Genomic DNA, 20845 nt, shown 5'->3' on the forward strand with positions numbered 1-20845 from the left:
ATAATAGATAAATTCACACCAGCTACATACCAGCCTGTATAACGAAGGAAAACGTGATCAAAACTATATGTGGAGTCATTAATCGACACAAATGCAGAAAAAAGACCAAATATAAAAAATTTGTCATATAGTGGTAAGTTTGAGGCCAGGTTATGATGGAGAGCACGTTCTCTTATTGAAATAGAAAGACTTGAATTACGGCGAAATTTGAACCAACCAATCACATCCTAGAAATCAAGAAAAAACAAAACCATAAGTAAGACAAAACTGTTTATCATGATTTATATACTCTGATAATCTAGGTATTTTTTGCTTTAATTTCAAATTTTGATGAACTTAATGGTAAAAAAACTATAATAAACAAATGGAATCAATAAGAGCATCCAATTGATTTCTAAAACTGAAACATTAAAACATCTCATTATACTTTTGTTTATTGGTTACAACATGGACAAAATGTTTACATATCACTTAAGTCTACTATGTTGAATTGTTAAATAAGCAAGATCATGACTTTTAAGAAAATTCATTGTAATGTTTGAAATTAATGATGTTACTCCAGTCAAACATTTATAAATATAGTGACAAACACTAAAGTAATGATCTGATGGATTACTACACTTCTTCAAGCAAATTCTAGTGAGAGTAATCCAAAGCACACATATTTCTAACTCTCTCAATGCAAGTTTGGTTGAATTGACTGAACACATGACCACTTTAAAACTGTTATAGTTTTGGTTATATAAACTCTTTAACATACCAAGTATATCTTCACAAAATTCAGCCCACTTTCACTAAACGTCACATCTTGAACATTCAAAAAATCCAATTTTTAGTGACATATTTTAATAAATATTTGTCTATGAATATATTCTTCTTGTGACAAGTCTAAGTGCAAAGAGATTTTCATATTAAGATTAAAAATAATTTTCTTCATCTCAAAACTCTCAAATTTGCATAACCTCTTAAACTGCCTAAATACATTTCAAACTTTTTCTGTAAAACTTTTATTTGTTATTTTTTCTATCTTAACTCTGTGCACTGTTGATCAACTTGCCTGACCTCTAACCATCGAAAAAAAATAAATACAGATAATTTAGCCTTTCTTCTTTCTAGAATGACTTCAAATTGTAACATAAGGTACACTTGTTTATAGTAAGTAGCATTGAATTTGTTTCAGTATAGATCTATTTATACTTAAATTTATTGTTTTATTGTCTTGTGAACCACGTTTAATTACTATTCACACTATTATAAGTTGTAAGTCATTTTAAGAATTTACAGCTCACCTTATGCTATTCAATTAGATTACAAACAAGCTGCTCACAAGCATCACTCATGAAAAATTATTTATTTTACCAAACCTAACAAACTTTAAAGAGTTTCCTATTCTTACACTTCAGGTCCCTTTTTCATAATAAAATAAAAATATGAGTGAAAAACAAGAGATAAAGTACCTAACCTTTTTTTTTTCTGTTGAATGTTGATGACACTTAGGCCTACCATACTAATGGTGGTATTGTACTAATACTTTTTATTTAATTAAATAATGCACCAAAGAACATAGAATAATATCACACAAAAAGTAATGTCCAATAGCCATCACAGTTTTCTGGATTTCTGATTATTATCAAATTCACCCCAGCTAATCAATGTGTTTCCCATGGGAATGAAGCACGTATTAAAAGAGAAACTGAGAATTATCTGGATAGAAAATGACAAAATATAATACATCATTTGAATATGAAAATCTTGGCTTTCTACTGGTTATAAACAATATAGTATTAAATGTAAGAGAGAACTACTGACAAATTATTAAAGAAAAGATGTGACATGTGGATGTGGCAAGAGGAATCTGATGTTTTATTTAGAGACTGAATGCTACAAAAAGTACACTACGCCTGAGTGATGACAATACTATAATGTGAAATTTACATTATATTTTATTGAGAAATGGTGAATAAATTAGAGGAAGTGGATGCATACCGAAAAATGTATCATTTCTCACACTAGGGAAGATTCAGGAATTATTAAAAATTGCCTTCTAAAGGCAATGGATTATTACCTACAATTTTGTTATATAAATTAGTATAACATGAACAAAAAAACAGCTTAATTGAATTTTAAATGTACCTCACTAAAACATTTGTGATGTGTGCAATGAAGAATGCCCCTTGTAAACACATAATGTATCCAAGTGAGGATGTTTCATAAACCTCTCTCAATTAGCTCTCACTTTAGAAACAAATTAAAATATTTTGGAAATAATGTTACTTACTACTACAAAATTATCACTATATTAATATTAGTTTTATTTAAAAATAATAATTGCCTCTTCTTCACTCACATTTCATTCATAACAGTAAAAACATAGATTATCTATTTAAACACATAAGTGTGTCAATTCAATGCACTTTTTTGTTGTTAAGCACAGAACTACAATATGGGCTATCTGTGCTGTACCCACCATTGAGTATTCCAACCAGATATTTAGTGATATAAGCTCTCAGGTTTACCACTGAGCCATAGTTATATGGTTTGTTTTATTGCATTACCAAATTTATAAAGTATTCTAGAACTTCAAAAACTTAGTTTGTCACAGTTATTAAAAGTATAGCAGACATTAAATTTGAAGGTAAGACAGTTTCATTTATGAAATACCACAGAATTATATTAATCAATTCCAAGTTTCTGATTTGTAAAATTTTGTAAAGTTTAAAAACTTTGAATATTTTTGTCCTTAGAAATAGCTTATTTTCAAATAGTTATGTGTTTATGTATGGGTTTTTGCTTTGTGTTTAGTTAGAAGTTAGGAATTAGAATTAAATAAGCCAGGAGCTTTTTTTAAAGAAAATTAAAGCAAGGTAAAAATGGACACTAAACGAGCAATAAAATAATCTGGTAAAATGAATACAAAATGTAAATGAAACTTCTCTGGAAAAATCCTTGAGCAAATAAAAAGAGTCCAACTAGTTCAAAAAACTACATGTCACACACATGTAACATCTTACTTGGAAAAGGGAAATAAAATTTAATGTGAAAATTACACTTATCACTAAAGGTTCTTGCTCAGTATTGGTAATCAACACAAAAAAAATTATCACCTTTTTTCTTCCGCTGAGAATTTCATCCAACAGCTCCACTACAACTTGACCTTTAGAATTATAATAGCTGAACAATTTGTCACAACAGATGAATTCATAGACGTCTAAGAAGGAAAGACAAAACTTAACACCTAATCACAAAAATTACTGTAGAGGGCATTCTGGTAAAAATTGTATTTACAGATGTCCCTGTCAAAGTCAGAATAATTTTACACAGTCATTTAATGAGGTGAAAGACACTCTCAGTAGGCAGTGCAAACAACTTGTTTTTGCTTTGTTTCAATGCAATTTGTCAATAAAGATAGTTTTCTATCTTAAATAATAAACTTTACATATAATGATAAAGGAACAAAATTAACCAGCAAAATTCAGGTTCACTGTGATAAGAATTTGAAGTCAAAAAATTAACAAGCAATAATCCAATGAAAAAAACTAGATTTTGCAAGCAAAAACAACTGATACATCTAAACCATTATCTGCTGTTTCAACACAAAAAATACCAAAAACCATCTGATAAACTAAAATTCACAATACCGTAGCTTCACTTATGTTAGCTGATTAAATAAGTAATTACTACTATATAGCAAAGTAAGGATAAAATTTTAAACCATTATAATAATGCAATACATTTTAATACAGGCATAAACAGAATTAGAAATGTTTTATTTAAAGAGCAGATTTTTATATAAAGAAAATGTTATAGGACAGTACATTCACAGGCAAGTTATTTGTCAGCTTTGGTAGAGATACCACAATCATACAAAATTTTAATCTATTTGCTTTTTCTCCCAAGACAAACATAATTCAGAAAAAGTAAATATAAAGAAAACTTCCACTAGGTCCAGTGACCAATCAAAAATTAACTATTTTGCAACAGGCTTGATATAATAAATGCGAGTTCATACACACATTAAATATTTACACTGGAACTTTTGAAATAGCATTCAAGCCTTCATAAAATCTGGCAGACCTTCAGTAAAGATTACAAGTTTTTTGTACTAAAAATCACATTTCTTAATGAAATATTTACATTAAAGATTTGTTTGTGAAAATATTGAGCCTATTTGATTACTAGTCTGAATGCAAAGTGATTTCATGTTATGACTAAAAACTATTCTTTGTCCCAAAAATCTCAGATATTATTTGTGTAACCTATAAATCCTAAATACATTTTAAACATTCGTTCTCAGTAAGACTATATTTTATGTCATTTTCTATACCCTCTGTGGGGTCTGTCAATTGACCAACCTCATAACCATGACATAAAATTAGGAAATAAATACAGTGTTTCTTTTAATGCTAGCATGAATACATATTATAAGACAAAAATTCAATGTTTACTCCAAGTAGCTTACGTCTTGTAACATTGCATACTGATATACATTTAATATTTTTATTATACTGACCTTACAGTCCTGCCTAGCTAACATTACATAACTTATATTGATGCAATCAGCATGCATTCATGTTACCATAGCCAATAATATAAAATTGACCTGGTCTTGGCTTTGTTTAAATGGACTAGTATTTTTGTATTATAAAGTAACATTTAAATTATTGTACATTATATACATGTATAGATTACTTTATGCAACACAAATTTTGTTCCTGGATAGCACATGTTATTTCTTAATTGCTTATGTTGTAAAAGAAGAGAAAATGGCCATTATTCCCTTCAAACTTTGTTTTTGTGACCTAGATAATGAAAGTTAGAAATTAAAATATTTCTATGTAAAAACAGGCATATTTGCACATTTTCATTAACATAAGGTCTTCATAAAACAACATATGAATCAAGATATGTATGTATTTATACTCAAATTGAACAAAAATATTTAGAAGTGAGTAGTTTTTCAAGATTTGCAACTGTAATGTAAATCACTTTCATGTATCAGCCTCCAAATATAATTTCCCATCATGTTTTTGTATACGCTCCTTGGTAGTGGAGTTCAAAGTCCAGTATAACTTAGTGGAAGTGCTCAGCTTGCTCCTCTGAATATGCTTCCATGTTCTACTTCAATGATGAGCATCAAGGATATGGACTTTTCCTGCATCCCATTTTGCCATAGTTCTTCACCACAGCCTCAACCAGTTCCACATAATTTTTGGCCTTGTGATTACCCAAGAAGCTCCATACTACTGCGACAAAGCTGCACCAATGAAGACACCAGCTTTGACATTTGCTTCAGACAGCTTAGGGAAGAAGTCTCAAAGGTAATTCAAGGCTGCAGACTCCTTATCAAGAGCTGTGAAAAATTGTTTCATGAGACCCAATTTTACATGCGATGTTGGAAACAACACCTTCTGGAGGTCCACTAGTAGCTCACACCTGACATTATGCTTCCCCACAGAGAACTCGGTTCACTGTAACCAGTGCTTCCTATTGTAGTGCGCTGCGGTATTCCTACTGACCCAAAGGCAAGGATAACAGGGGACTTGGTAAAGCCCCTTGGAGACCCATCAGGAATGCCACCATTATGAAGTCTCCGATAATCTCCAAGCCATACTCATCATACTTCAAGACTTCTAGCAAGGTCTTGATGCTGTTGTATTCCTCTTTGAGGTGCACCAAATGAGCCAGGGGATGAGACGAATACTTATTCCTGTTATGGAGCAGCACAGCTTTGAGGCTTCTGGATGAACTATCAATGAAGAGACACCACTCGTTTGAGTTACAGACAATTCCAATTGCCTTGCACAGACCGAATACATTGTGGCAGATGCAGAGCCCATCTTGACAAGTGAAAAAGATTGAAAAATGTTGGTGACACTTCCTCTGACTTGCGGCATCCACACTTTCATCTAACAAATCCCACTCCTTGAGCTCTGACAAGTCACTGAGGTATCTTTGGTTGGGGTAGTATGGGTTTCTCTCACCAGCTGCACCTCTGAAATTGTAATTAGGATCTTCAATGTCTATCTTCTCTTCTGATTTGCTGCTCTCGTCTGAGGATTGCTGCTTTCTCTCTGGCAGAGTGGGTAGGGAGCTCAGGGCAGTGTAGCACTGGATCGATGGATGATGAAAGGTCCAGATACATGATAGAAGATGCATCCTTGCCAGCCAGACATTTGGAAGGGTCCACCATGCAGAAGTAGCAATTGCTTAAATGGTCAGTGAGTTTATGCCAAATTCTTGAAATAGTGAAATTCATGGCTCTCTGTTTCCCTCTGTACCATCCTGCAAAAGAGCAAAATAAAATCGTTATTATGAAGAATAAATTTATTTCATCCACAACTAATGTGTAAGAGGTTCATGCAAAATATTTTATATGCAATATTTTTTCTATACTATTGGAAATTTAAAAAATAATAAATTAAAAGATATTTAAATTTTAAAAGGTCTAAAATTTGTATGATATAAAATCTTACTTTTCGAGCAAGCAAAAATTGTCTGTCTTACCTTCTAGAGTTTTTTTGCAGTGCTCGCAGGTAAAATGAGATGCCCAGGGTTTGTCTTGATCTCTGACAGGCATGCCAAAATATGCCTTGTAGGCTTCACACGTTTTAGCAGATGCTGTCACAGAGTACTTTTTTGCTCTTGTCTTGATAAATTGGCCAAATACATAGCAGAATGTGTCTCAAGAATGCTTGCAGCTTCTTTATGTCATCTCTGATAAAATCAAATGAGTCTATGTGTTCACTTAGGCAGCTAGAATTAAACTGAAGTAGTGAGTGGTGAGCCCCTGTATACATATATTACTATGAAAAGCTCTAGAAAATTCTAAAAGGTTCTTGAAAATTCTTTTAAGTTCTACAACATTCTGGAAAGTTCTTGTAAGTTTGAGAAAATTCTCTATCAGCTACTCAGCACTGAATCTACCTGGAATATTCTGGAAAATTGGAAAGTTTGGAAATTTCATTACCCAGGTCACAAAAGCAAAGTTTATAGAGAAAAACAGGTCTTTTCCATTTACTTTAGGCATGAGTAATTGGGAAATAACACTTCCTGCCCAGGAACAAGTAAACATTTTGTTACATAGCATTATTACTATTTAGAAATAAGTTATGAATCTTATTTTTCTTAAAATATAGAACATTAAATAAAGAAGTAAAGCAAACAATTATCTCTTCTAGCTATACCTTTAACTTGATTTTTGCAAGACACAGGTTGCTAAGCTCTTAAATTTTCACATGTGGAGGATACCAAACAAAATTTTTTTTAGCTTTTATATATACAATTGAATAGCTAAAAAAATCATAACTATACTGATATCATAAAATTCTACTATAATTTATTAAGGTTAGCAACTAAGCTGCACTTAGGTCTAAAACAGTAAGAAACTTCAAGTAAACTAGAGATAGCACCTCCTTGAAGACTCGATTTGAAAAATAACGTGGTAGCCTTTGCATGGATTAAAATGGCTAAGAAAACCACTAGCGGAACATTCCGAGCTATCAATTTGTTATTCACACGTCACGTACTGTAGTAAGTGTCTTAAGGGAACCATCTCTAAAAGTGGAAAAAAGTGAATGTGACCACTGTGACTGATTCAGTGCATAAACCATATTTTTGCAAATATAATAGATAAGGAGTCTTTATCTTATATTATAGCTTGTCATATAGTGTGTGTTTTTCTTATAGCAAAGCCACATCGGGCTATCTGCTGAGCCCAACGAGGGGAATCAAACCCCTGATTTTATAGCTTGTCAATACTGGTAATTTGAGATCCAAATTTGTACAAAACTAGACTTAGTATTTTGGCATCACAAATATCTAATAATTTTAACCAGTGCTGCATTTAACATACCACATGATTCAGAAAAATCAACATTCAGACGTGTTATTTTCATATTTGCTTTTAAGTTCAGAAATAAACTCATATATAATATTAAAGTTTGAATTATAATCTACAATTTGATTCTAAACTTACTGATATAAATTCAATAAAATTTTGAATGCAAGTCAACAAATGTGATGACATGGCCTGTGACATGTTGTAAAAGAGTTAACAGTTGCAGACAAGAGTGTAAAAAACTATTTTCTTTGAGTAGTAATCACACTTCCTATTTGTTGGAGAACAAGAAAATCTAGTAGGTTCAATAAAATTCCATAATATTAGACATTTGCTACATTTAACTTCTATGTCTACAATTCTTTGGTAGCAATTTTTTAATAAGACATTATATCTAACAACAACAGTATGCCTGCAACCTATAAACAAAAAGTACTAAATGTGTCTACCATTCTGCCGTGACATCCACATTCAGAGCAAGACCAATAAATTACTTTAAAAATACATTTTATTTTACAAGTTTCCATATTGTCTCAGAAAGTTACATACATCTTTTAATTAACCTATGTTGGTACTTTTAGCTCAAATATGTTGCACAAACCTAACAAATGTATGTGTAGGTACACACACAAGTTGACGCACAAAATATTTAACTTAATGTACCATTACACAATTTATTAAATAAAACATAATACAGTGCTTATTCTGGTCAAAATATTCTTAACAAAATTCAGTTTTGTTTTTGTTATATTACTGAATATTACTGAAGTAATAAAACTGTGTATGTGAATTATTATTGGTCTATAATAAGTCATGAAATGCATTCAATCAAAGGAATGAAATATGTAGCAACTATTATTTCTCTTCACTTATGAAACCCTAAGGTGTATTACAGTTCACAAAAAAAATATTTCAAATTTAAGATGTACGGCTGTTTGATAACAAAGTTAACAAAATATTATGTGAAGTTATGGCCAGGTTGTAAAATGTAATTTTGTTTCATAGGTGATTGTTGCCTAATGTGACATAATGTTCCCAAATACTATTTGGCTTTAAGGTAAGAATATTTTAAAATTTCTTAAATCTTATTCAGTATGTTGCAGACCTTGGTGATTACTATATCATACATGGTTTTGGAACCACACTTAGGCATACAATCTTGAAACCATCCATCTGAAACACACTTTCTTAAAGTCTGTTCTGTAGGAGATGTGTAACCCACCAATCATGCTTATCAAAACTGTTACCTCCACAGACAGCAACACAGATTCCAGACCATGGCTTGGAATACTGTCAACCAGTCCAATGGTATTTTAGCCCTCAACTTGCTACAGGTGGTTGACTTGGCCTTGACAATTCTAGCTAGTTCAGTGTATTGATGCTTATTAAGACAGATAGCTGAAAGAAACTATAAGTACCATGTCTAAACATACTGCTGAGGACTTTGCTGCTGTGCCCACTAAAACCTTAGTTTGAGCCAATGCTGGCTATGTAGTACTGACTGGAAGCATACAACAGTATGCAAAGCAGTCCCAAGATAAAATTCTGTTAATCCAGTCAGAAATAAAACCTGTAGGCCAGATTTACTTATAGACTATTCTAAATAAAATAATACAACATACTGATCACCTTGAATAATTGCTGGTAATATGATCTTGATAAAGTAATTTGCTGAATCAATTAACCAGCATCATATAACATTTTCAAACCACATTTTGTGCATATTTAAATATATGTTTCTATTATATTTAAAAGTCACTATATTTGGATAATTGAATTATGTTGCTACACTATTGTATAACTTATTTGATTTTAACAGCATAAAGTATAGTGTCTATTAGTTTATTTTTCACCACAGTACTGATTTATGTTTTGTAATGTGTCTGTACTTTGTTGTTTATGCTAACTGGAAATGCCATTTACTTTTTTCTCCAATAAAATATTTATATTAGCTTTTAGCTAAATTTAATGCATGAAAAAAAAAGACTATATTGAAGCATTTAAAACCAACACACTAATACAAATTTTCTTAAAGTGTGGAATGTGTCCAAAAGAGATGAGCAAATGTTAGTATTTTCCTACACTGGAAATATATTTCTGATAAATACTTACCTCCCCTCCCAAAATACCTTTTTTGATTAGCAGTGCTCTCTGTTGGTGCAAAGTTTCAACACACACCAATAGGTTTCTACCTCCCACTTCTACATATTCACATGTAAATGATCATGCAGCAGCTCTCTATCTGTAGAAGTACAACAACACTCCTATCATAACCATTGCTCTCTTCATATATGCATTAGTTTATCACTTAATGATTGATCAGAAGACCTGTATCATATATCATCTAAAGTGGAGAGGCCAGGGAGGAATTTTGGGAGGAAGTAAGTATCTATATGAAATAAATTTTCAGTGTAGGAAGATATTAAATTCTAATATATTTTACCTCTTCTCACAAAATTGCTAGAATCCCACACTACACTTGTAGAAGGCTGCTAACAAAATTATCCCCCTTTAAGAAGTGCCCAAAGAGACCAGGAGCTATGGAACCAAAACAGAATGCTACATCAGATCCATGGAAAGTGGAAGATCTCCTACCTTTTCATTTCAAAATAGGAGTTGATAGGGAATACAAATCTATCTACAACAATCTATTTCCAACTGTATGCATTTCCAACACAACTGATATCCAATAGATGGCACGGAGGGGGACCACAAACCTGACACACATCTCTAGTCCAAAACCTGGCAGCAGTGGGCATTTGAAAGTGGAGGGATACTCACCAGTACACGTGTGAGGACTTATTTACCATGTAAAACCAACACTGAATCCACCAAGAATGTACACCCAGAGAAGTAGGGAGAAGACACTGCAGCAGATGACCACAATAACCTGTTTGAAAAAACAGAACTACCATGTCAATGGAGTCAATCAACGAACACCAAACAGCACCTGAACTAGAATTGTACATTAGTTCCACAGTAGATAAAGCCTCAACACCACAGAGCATCAGAGATAGGTAGAAATTTCTGTCTGACTTATTCATGTTACTTCATGAGTGTACAATCTGGAATTGACATAGTTATGAAGAAAAACCACTAGAGAGAACTACTAGCAATCATAGGGAGCATCCCATTTCTAAAGTATGCATAACCCAAACCTGCAACATAGTTGTTTAGTCATACATAATAATAAAATGGAAAAACCCAACCAAAACCTGACAGTATCTGTTACTGTATATCAGATCCATGGCAGGAAGGTCTACAACTCAATCAAGAATGGTTGCAAAATGGACAGTGCAGATTTAAAAAAAAAGCAAATCTACTGGTCAGGTACCAATTACTTAACTCACAATCACAAGTATAACTTCACTTTTTTTTTCACATTTACTTTCACTTCAATAACTTACTTGCACTAACTTGTATATCACTCTGTTAAAGCCAAGAACTTTCTAGAAACTACAAGATATAAAAATACACACTTTAAGCAATGAGAAACATTCAGTAACATGATGTCAATTCACAACTGAATGGCACAAAAAACTGATTCATAAAATGTTGTGTAAGTAAACTTGCCATAACTTACTTTAGTGCACATATAATACACAATATAAACTAAATAACACTCACATACTAAATTGAAATAAAAATCATGTTTTTCTAACAAATACAAATTTGTTACAGAATCAGTTTTTCAACAGTTTGAAGTTACAATTCTTTTGAAGTGATTTCCCTCTTGCTTATGTTTAAATAAGTAAAAATGCAAGTGGTACAAATACATAAATAATGTCATTTAAAAGAGTTTAACAAGAAGCATCCTGTTTACCATTGATACTGTTTTTCAAAATTTGATTATAGATAACTGTAACTACTGTTAACATTAACTTATATCAAAAATATATTTCCGTTAATAATTACCTACTATTACACTTATAGCTGTTACTCAACTGCCAAGGTTCCTTCCTTTGCCCACCTAAAATTGATCTGATATTTTTCTCACTTGCTCCAATCTTTTATACTCTTCTTCACTGCTCTTGGTATTATATGTGTCCCGACACTCTCTACCTACGTCATTTCATCCTCCAACCTGGTACTGTACATAAGCACCTCATTCAGGTAATATTATCACTTCTCAAGACTGACTCAATCCCAGTCTCTAACACAAGTTTATAGTGAAGAGGAGAGGTAGAAAAAAGCAAAAGAATTAACCAGTTGTCTACGGAATGGTATGTGTACAGTATTTTGTGAAGTAGATGATGAGATAAACTTGTAGGATTTGGCAAAATCCATATGAAACCAATACTAGACTGTAAGTAAAAACCCAGAACTGAAGTACCTAAATCTTGAATACACAAAAAGCCAATAGTAATGGGACACCACCATGGCAATGCATAGAAAGATTCTGACTAAAATGACCTTGGACATCCACAACTCCAGTAAAAAATGTCAACTCAGATTGAATAATAAGTAACTTGTGAACCTTGGAAAATCTAGGAACTGATACTGATGAGAAAGACTAATGACTGGACACCAATCTACTGTCTTCTTAAGCCCAACAACTGGCAAGAATTAAACAACAAAAGAACTAGCATGACTCCCCCACTACCCCAGACCAATCAAACTCTGATATTCCTGGAAATAAGTTCCAAATTCCAAGAGTCTGCAGGAGACAGTAACCCTACAGAGTGGGTAGATAATTAGACTAAACTAAATGACTAATCCCAACTTCAAGACTTGCAGTGCTCTTGGATTCATGGCTAAGGCTACTATATGTTCAGAAATTCTTTGAGCCAAGCCCTGACAGACTCTGAAGGCATACAATAATCACCAACACTGCTGGAGGTTATCTGATCAAGCAGCAAAACCTTTAGATAAAGATAAAAATTATTCTGAGTACCAATTTACTGAAGGGTTTATGTCAGAAATCACTTAGCATGAATACGGGCAGAATTATGACCACCTGTAAGAGCCAATGAAGTTAAAGAAGCCAACAACAACAGGGATGAATGTAGAATTTGATATTTAAACCAACAAGCATACTAACAATAGCTCCAGCTTGCCATCAATGAAGTTGGTGATCCTTATTCTTCCAACAAAATGAAGTGAAAGGAAAAAAAAAGTTGACTTCTAGAGTTGTGAATCTGTAGACTTACCTTATCCAGTCAGGGAACTTTGAGGAAAGATGTGTTATTTAGGAGCCAGAAAATGCTTCTACTGTGTCAGATAAGACATAACTCTCTCTTCACATAACTGAGAAGCAAACTTCCCTGGATAAACCACAATACACAGATGAAGAGTGCAATGGATTTACTATTATATATTTATTTTAATATCAATGTTTGTTTCAGTTTACTATATATTTAGAAATGCATGTAACTTGTATTGTGAAAGTTCCACCCATTTTCTAAATTTGTCAAAGATTCTCGAGTGTAAAAATCAACAATGCACTATGTGTATACGTAAAATATTAGAGTTTGTCAGTATTACTGCCAAATGAACTTTCAAGAACCTTGCCAAACAATTATAAAAGGTAGCCATCTCAACATGCAGAGACAGATGAAATTGTTGGTTTGCTACAGTGAGTATACAATAAACCTTGAAAGCTATAATTCTGATTAACACTTATTAATTGGGAGAATGCAAATACTTGACTAGGAATATTTATATTTTTTGAACATTACAAACTGTTTAACTTCAATGAATTAACTTTGGATGATAGCATTTCTATGAAGAAATTACATCTCTATCTTAAAAAAACACATGAGCAGCAAGAGATAGCCTGAATGAATTGTACTGACATCAGCATAAAAATACTTTTTTCATCGTGAATCATTGATGAAATGTTCAGTTCTAGACCAGAAAAACAACTCAGTATCGATTGAAGCTTGTAAAACTTTTGTATCTAAATCATTATTTGTAAACACTATTAGTAATAACTGTTATTATAAATTTTATAGTTGTTTGTATATTAAAATATTTTTATGTTAAGAAAGGAGACTGTATCAGTTATGTTCACAAATATTATATCAATATTCAATTAACTTCTATATTAAAATTTCAGGCTATTTGAAAGTGTAATACATAACACAATTAATCTGAGACTTGTCCAAGATAGATTGTAATACATAATATGACAAAACTAAATATTTGCTCCCAGAGTTTTCAGCCATCAAGTTAGGTTCAGGCTCAAAAGAAACTAGGAAAAAAACAAACAAACATCACACTCTTGAAGAACAAAATAAAGAAGGCAAGTCAATGGTAGCTTATCTCAAAGTGGTCATGGTTTTGTTACCTTTAAGTCATTTAAAAACTATGTTGATTGAAACAACATTTGGTTAAATAAGTTGATTGTTAGAACAAAGCAGCATTGGGCTACCTGTTGCATTCACTAGGTTCCAATACTGCAAGTCCACAAACTCGCCACTATCCCACAGGAAGATTTAAATGCTCCTGCATGCTTACAAAGTTTAGAGGTATGATGAATATGTAAAAACTAAAAATAACATAGCTGAATGCTGGAGAAAGGAATAAGATTTTGATATAGACAAAGTGCTGAAGTGCAGTATTGAACACGGTCTTTTTTGCCTTCCTATTTGTGGAGAGGTATAGTTTAATGTTGACTACATCACATACTAGCACAATATACATCTTGTGCAGATGTGGAAGTTTTGTACAAAGGTTTGGCACATGCAAAAGTTTGCATTTTCCTACACCAAAAATGTATTTCTGATAACATCTCACCTCACACTTCAGCTTTACCCCAGCAAAAGTTTCTCTTCTTTGCCTATCTACCTTGCTTGCTCCACTCTTTATACCTAACAATATTGCCCATAGTAAGTTTAATCTTGTGACTCTCTCCACCTACGTCAATGCAACCTCTATACCCAATTTGTATATAAGCTTTCAGTTATTATTTCTTATTCACTTTTTTGAGACTGGCAAAGTTATCAGACTTAAACACACCAGTGCTTCTGAGGAGGAAGAGCAGAAGGTATAGTCATGTGAAAAAGTTAGGACGCCCTATGAAAGCCTGTGTATTTTTGTAACATTTTTGGATATATAGATATTTAATCTCAATTTCAACAATACTGAGAGATTATAGGAATATAACTAAACAATTAAAACTGAAGAAAAGACTTTTCAAGATCTCCTGTAAATGTAATTCTACACAAATGCATATTCTAACTGAGGAAAAGTTAGGACACCCTACCCCCTAATAGCTAGTGTTACCCCCTTTGGCTGAAATAATTGCAGTGAGACGCTTCTTGTAGCCATCTACCAGTCTCTGACATCGGTCTGAAGAAAGTTTGCCCCACTCCTCAATGCAGAATTCTTTCAGCTGTGAGATATTTGAGGGGTTTCTTGCATGTACAGCATGTTTCAAGTCACTCCACAGCATCTCAATGGGATTAGGATCTGGGCTTTGACTCGGCCATACCACAACTCTCCATTTCTTAGTTTTCAGCCAGTCCTTGATGAATTTACTGGTATGTTTTGGGTCATTGTCATGTTGTAAAGTCCAGTTCTGCTTCAACTTTAATTTTCATACAGATGGTCTCACATGATCCTCAAGCACCCTCTGATACACAGTAGAATTCATGGTGGATTCTATGATTGTGAGCTTTTCAGGTCCTGCTGCAGCAAAGCAGCTCAAAACCATGACACTTCCACCTCCATGCTTCACAGTTGGTATGAAGTTCTTTTCCTGGAATTCTGTATTTGGTTTATGCCAAACATGTTCTCTGTTGTGATGACCAAATAATTCAAATTTGGACTCAACTGTCCAAAGAACATTATTCCAGAAGACCTGGTCTTTATCTGCATTCTCTCTGGCAAACTTCAGTCTGGCCTTGATGTTTCTCTTAGAGAGCAAATGTTTCCTCCTTGCACACTCCCATGCAAGTTAAACTTGTGCAGTCTCTTTCTAATTGTAGATGCATTCACTTTCACATCAAAAATAGCCAGAGCCTGCTGTAGGTCCCATGATGATATGTTAGGGTGTTTGGAGACCTCTTTTAAGCATCTTGCAGTCTGCTCTTGGGGTGAACTTGCTTGAACGACCAGACCTGGGCATGTTGGCAGTTGTTTTGAAAGCTCTCCACTTGTTGACTATTTCCCAGAAAGTGGAATGGCTGATTTTAAAATCTTTTGGGATCTTTTAAATCCCTTACCAGACTCATAAGCTGCTACAATTTTCTTTCTGAAGACCTCAGACAGTTCTTTTGCTCTCACCATGATGCTCACTCTCACTTCAACAGTTAGGAGCACACCAAACTAAATGTCTGAGGTTTAAATAGGGCAAGGCTCATTCAAATGCTGAGTAATGATCTTCTAATCATGTGCACCTGGTGTGATACACCTGTGTGTGAGTTGAGCCATTTTAAGTGGGAATAAATATGGGGGTGCCCTAAGTTTTTCCTGTTAAAATATGCATTTTTGTAGAATTACATTTACAGAAGATCTTGAAAAGTCTTTTCTTCAGTTTTAATTGTTTAGTTATATTCCTATAATCTCTCAGTATTGTTAGAATTGAGATTAAATATCTATATATCCAAAAATGTTACAAAAATACTCAGTCTTTCATAGGAAGTCCTAACTTTTTCATGTGACTGTAAATGTTATAGTAAATAAATTGTTGGTGTGGGAAAACGTAAACTTCTGAAACACATCTGAGTTAAAATCCCATACTGATAAGGACTGGGATGGCTGGTGAGGACATGGTCCATACAGAAAGCATCCAAACAGAAAAAAACTCATGTGGTCAAAACTGAGATATAATAAAGCACACTGGAACAGGTATGTTTTTTGCCTAGAGAAAGTGACATTTCAGTATGGGTGGTAAAACCAACTTGCTACACAGTCAATATTGTTTCTTATCACAAGATCCAAGTCATCCAACCACACAGACAAAGTTTCACATCTCACCATTGAAATTATAGGGCTGTAGATGCAAAGCTAAATCCAAGGTATAATGGCTAGGTCATGGGGACTGCAATATGGAGTAACTGTATGATAGTAATCATACAAAGTGAGCCCAACCTGAAAGCTACAGAAAGTTTCATGTCAAGCCAGGAGAATTATGAAGAAATGGCAAGCAACACTGAAATGAAGAACCCTTATTCAAACCTAAAGAAGCACAAAATGCAACCAAACTCATAATTATGGGCCAAGGTACCAAACCTGAAAGTTACAAAATGTTGCATGCAAGCCACTGAAATCATGATAGAAAGGCTAGCAACACCCAACTGTATATACAAAACCTTTTTTTTTAACATCCTCCATGTGAGATAATTGTTTGCTTTACTTCTTGATATATTGTTCTATATTTTAAGAAAAATAAATTTAATTATATATTTATAATTAGTAATAATCTATAAACATATATATAAAATGTATAATAATTGAAATGTGACTGTATATCACAAAATACTAGTCCACTAAAACACAGCCAAAACAGGTAAGACCAAAGTTCAGTTTTATATTACTGGATACATGATCTGAATGCATGCGCACTTAGTCAATACAGGCTAGGTAATGTTACATAGGAATGACTAGAAGGTCAATATAATAAAAAAATAATAAATTATATATTCATACAGTGTTATGAGACTTAAGCTATTTAGACTAAACAAGTGTAGTTTCGTGTTATAATATGCCATCATTCTAGCATGAAAAAATCATAATTTACATTTGATTTCCTAATATTTTTATGATGGATACAAAGTTGGTTAAGTGACAGACTCAGCATAGTAAGAGTATAGAAAATAACAAAATATAAAACTTTGAAATGTACTTTGGGGTTTTAGAGTTTACACAAATAATATTTGAGATATTGGAAAGAAAGAATAGTTTTTTAATAACAACATGAAATCACTTTGCACTCAGTCTAGTAACAAAACAAACTCTATTTTCACAAACAATTCTTTTGTAAAAATATTCCATAAAAAAAATCTGTTTTTTCTGTACAAAGTACTTGTAATCTTTATTAAAAGTCTATCAAATTTTGTGAAGATTTTGCAGTATGAAAAGTTATAGCACAAATACTTAACATGTATAAATGTGCAGACAAACTCGTGTATATTATACTGAGCCCATTGTGAAACAATTAAACAATAAAATATTAAATAAGATATTCACAAGTTATATATATATGTACTTTAAACATATATATTTTGATGAGAGAATTAAAACTGATAAAAATCAACAGGTCTAGATATAAGAAAGATGCAAATATCAAAAAACTTACTCAAGCATGTCTCTTCTTTTTCCCCCTGTATCTGTGAATCACTTATGGTGTCAGTGATTCGACTGACAACTTCTCCCAGAAGAAATCCATCCTATGCCAAAAAAAAAAAAGAGAGAGATTAAAAGTAATTTTAGCTCAGTACTTCAGTTTGAATCAGGCACTCCATGCACTACTTGTTTGTGATTTATCATAACAATCCTACTGAAACCTGTTCATTAGAAATACAAATAATATGGAAAGAGCAGTATGTGAGATATACAACATACATAAAATCAGGTTATCCTAGACATAGACATCAATTGTTTTCAAAATGTTCAAAATTTTGTCAAAAATCTCCTCAATGAAAATATCTTAATGCTCAATAACTACTAAAACCATTTAATTAAAATATGTAAATTTTTATGTCCATTTACATGTATTTATGAATGAATGTCTGATTAATAAAACTATATACATAAGCACACACAGTTTAATTATTTCTTTGTTTTTTATCAAAATAACCATTAACTTTTATACAGTAAAACCTGCCTAAGCCAGAAATGTCAAAAACTTGCAACATTATCTCAAGATTTCACTTATAAAAGGCTCTCTCTGCGGTGGAACCTGTGTAATGTTGAAAAAATGTTTTTAATTAAATATTAATTTATTTAATTAAAAAAATTTTTAAATATTAATAAATTCTCGAACATTTTGTTACAGTAAGTATTGGTTAAATATATTCTATTCTTTTTTCTGTCATCATTATTTTTGTAGTTAAATTAAACAAAAGAATGGAACAAAAAAAATAGGATATTCTACTTATCCTAGATAATGCAACTGTCACCCAAAAGTTCAACTTTCAAATGTTCATTTCGTCTTTCTACATCCATGTACAACATTAGTTCTACAGCCACTAGATAATGGAATTATACAGTGTATATAATTCAAATAGAGAAAATTGATGCTTCAGCATATTATTGCAAACATGGATGACTGTGAGAGAGCACCTGAAATGACCATGGAAACTGACGTGTTAGATGCAACTGCATTTTTTAAGTGATTCAATCAAATGCATAAAAAATGAATGCCTAATAAAGTGTTTTTGAAACTGTGAATTTGTTCTTAATAATGGAGGAGATTGTGGAGAAGTTGTTATGGTGAGTCTAGTGAAATCCAAACTCTGATTGAGAAGATTGATGCAGATGATTCTGTGAATGCAGAAAGTTTGTGAACATTGACAAGAATGTTTCAACAGAAACAGACGAAATTAATTTAAAATCTATAATAGAATCGCAAGATGGTAACAGTGTGAGAGATTCAGAAGATGAACATAATGGAAAAAATAGTGAGGAAATAGAAATTCCTACTTCATCACAAGTGTTAAGTTATATTAACGCTATCAAATTGTATGCAAAAATGAAAGGGGAAAATAAACTTCACAAAAAGGCTATAGAACTGGCATTCTCTTTCAACTGCATGAGAAAGCCCATTAAAAAAAATGAAGCAGTTGAAATTGGACATTTTCTTCAAATAAATTTGATTAAGATTTTATGTACTTGTGTATATTTTGAATGTCTATTTTTGTTCTAATAAATATAATATAAACAGTATAATAACTTTATTCACAAATATCTTACTTCCCTTAAGTCAAGCAAGTATAACATTCCACTCAAAAATTATATATAATTAAGGAAATGCATGTTCACTATGTCTAAGTCGAAAAACCTGCTTTAGCCACAAATTTTACTCGGTCCCATACAATTCTGCCTTAGACAGGTTTCATTGTATAAAAATTCTGTTAAAGAAAAAAACATATTTGAAAGTATGTTTCTCAAAACAAATAATAAAATAAATTTTGAAGAAATAATAAGGATGTAGGGATGGTAATGCCAAAAGAATACAGAAACAAGGCAGAGATTAATAGACAAATTGCCTACATAAGTAGCCACTAAGTAGATGTTTAATGTTTATGGGAATTAACCACACTCTAAGACCTTACAGCATTATTCAGTTTAAATGCATTTGAATTTATGCAAACAAACGGAATTTAACATTCAGTTATAGATAACAGTTTTTCTTGGAAAGATTTAGCTATTTATGTAATGATTGTTATATATTTTTGTGTGTTCATCTCTACATCATCTGTATTTTTCAAAAATATTTTATTACTTGTTTCCCCTCTTTCTTTTAAACAAAACCAACTGAATTCAATTTATAAGTAAACATGTTTCATTTACAAAATTCAATAGTAATATGTATTGTCAGTATCATTATCACTTGTTAGTTTCTTCAGTGTACTTATAGAAAGACATCAAATATGGACATCATATGTTGAAGTCAGTAACACGTATACTACTTCTGCACTACCCAAGTTAAAATGTAATATTTTGATGTACAACTTCAAATATTGTTGAGTTAATCCTTCTGATACCACAATCAGAATAATCAGCAGAACATTTGACTGTTATACTACTTGCTATTCTCTACCTAAGCAATATTTTTTGGCTAAGCTGAAAATTTTAATAGCTTTTGAAAACCTACATTTGGTGTTTATAATAATGTCTTGTATTGTTATAACAGTGATTTCGAGCCATGAAAAGCAACACAAAATACATTTTTTCCTGACCAATCACTACCACCATGCTTAGTGATAACCAAATTCTTATATTTTCATATTCATTTGTAAGGTAACTTTTAAAAGAGATTAACTTCTATTAATTTAAAAAACAGAATTTCTTAGGAGAAAGGTACTAAACAGCAACTTAGAAACAAGACAATAGCATATC

The 20845-nt window shown here is 32.2% G+C and overlaps 1 protein-coding gene across 3 annotated transcripts in view; it reads right to left on the bottom strand.

The window, feature by feature from the left end:
• LOC143255694 (BRISC complex subunit abraxas 2-like) overlaps positions 1 to 20845 on the bottom strand; it is a 56616-nt gene that overhangs the window by 18770 nt on the left and 17001 nt on the right. For all 3 annotated transcript variants that reach the window (XR_013030797.1, XR_013030796.1, XM_076511754.1), the window contains 3 exons: positions 18081 to 18171; positions 3105 to 3208; positions 31 to 227 (listed from right to left, as the gene is read on the bottom strand). Coding sequence is in view for 1 of the 3 variants with exons in the window: in XM_076511754.1 (XP_076367869.1) it covers positions 31 to 227; positions 3105 to 3208; positions 18081 to 18171 (392 nt within the window). In the remaining 2 variants the exon portion in view is untranslated. The remainder of the gene's footprint in view (positions 1 to 30; positions 228 to 3104; positions 3209 to 18080; positions 18172 to 20845) is intronic.

This window comes from Tachypleus tridentatus, chromosome 7 (genome assembly GCF_004210375.1).
Source record: "Tachypleus tridentatus isolate NWPU-2018 chromosome 7, ASM421037v1, whole genome shotgun sequence".
Classification (NCBI taxonomy): domain Eukaryota; kingdom Metazoa; phylum Arthropoda; class Merostomata; order Xiphosura; family Limulidae; genus Tachypleus; species Tachypleus tridentatus.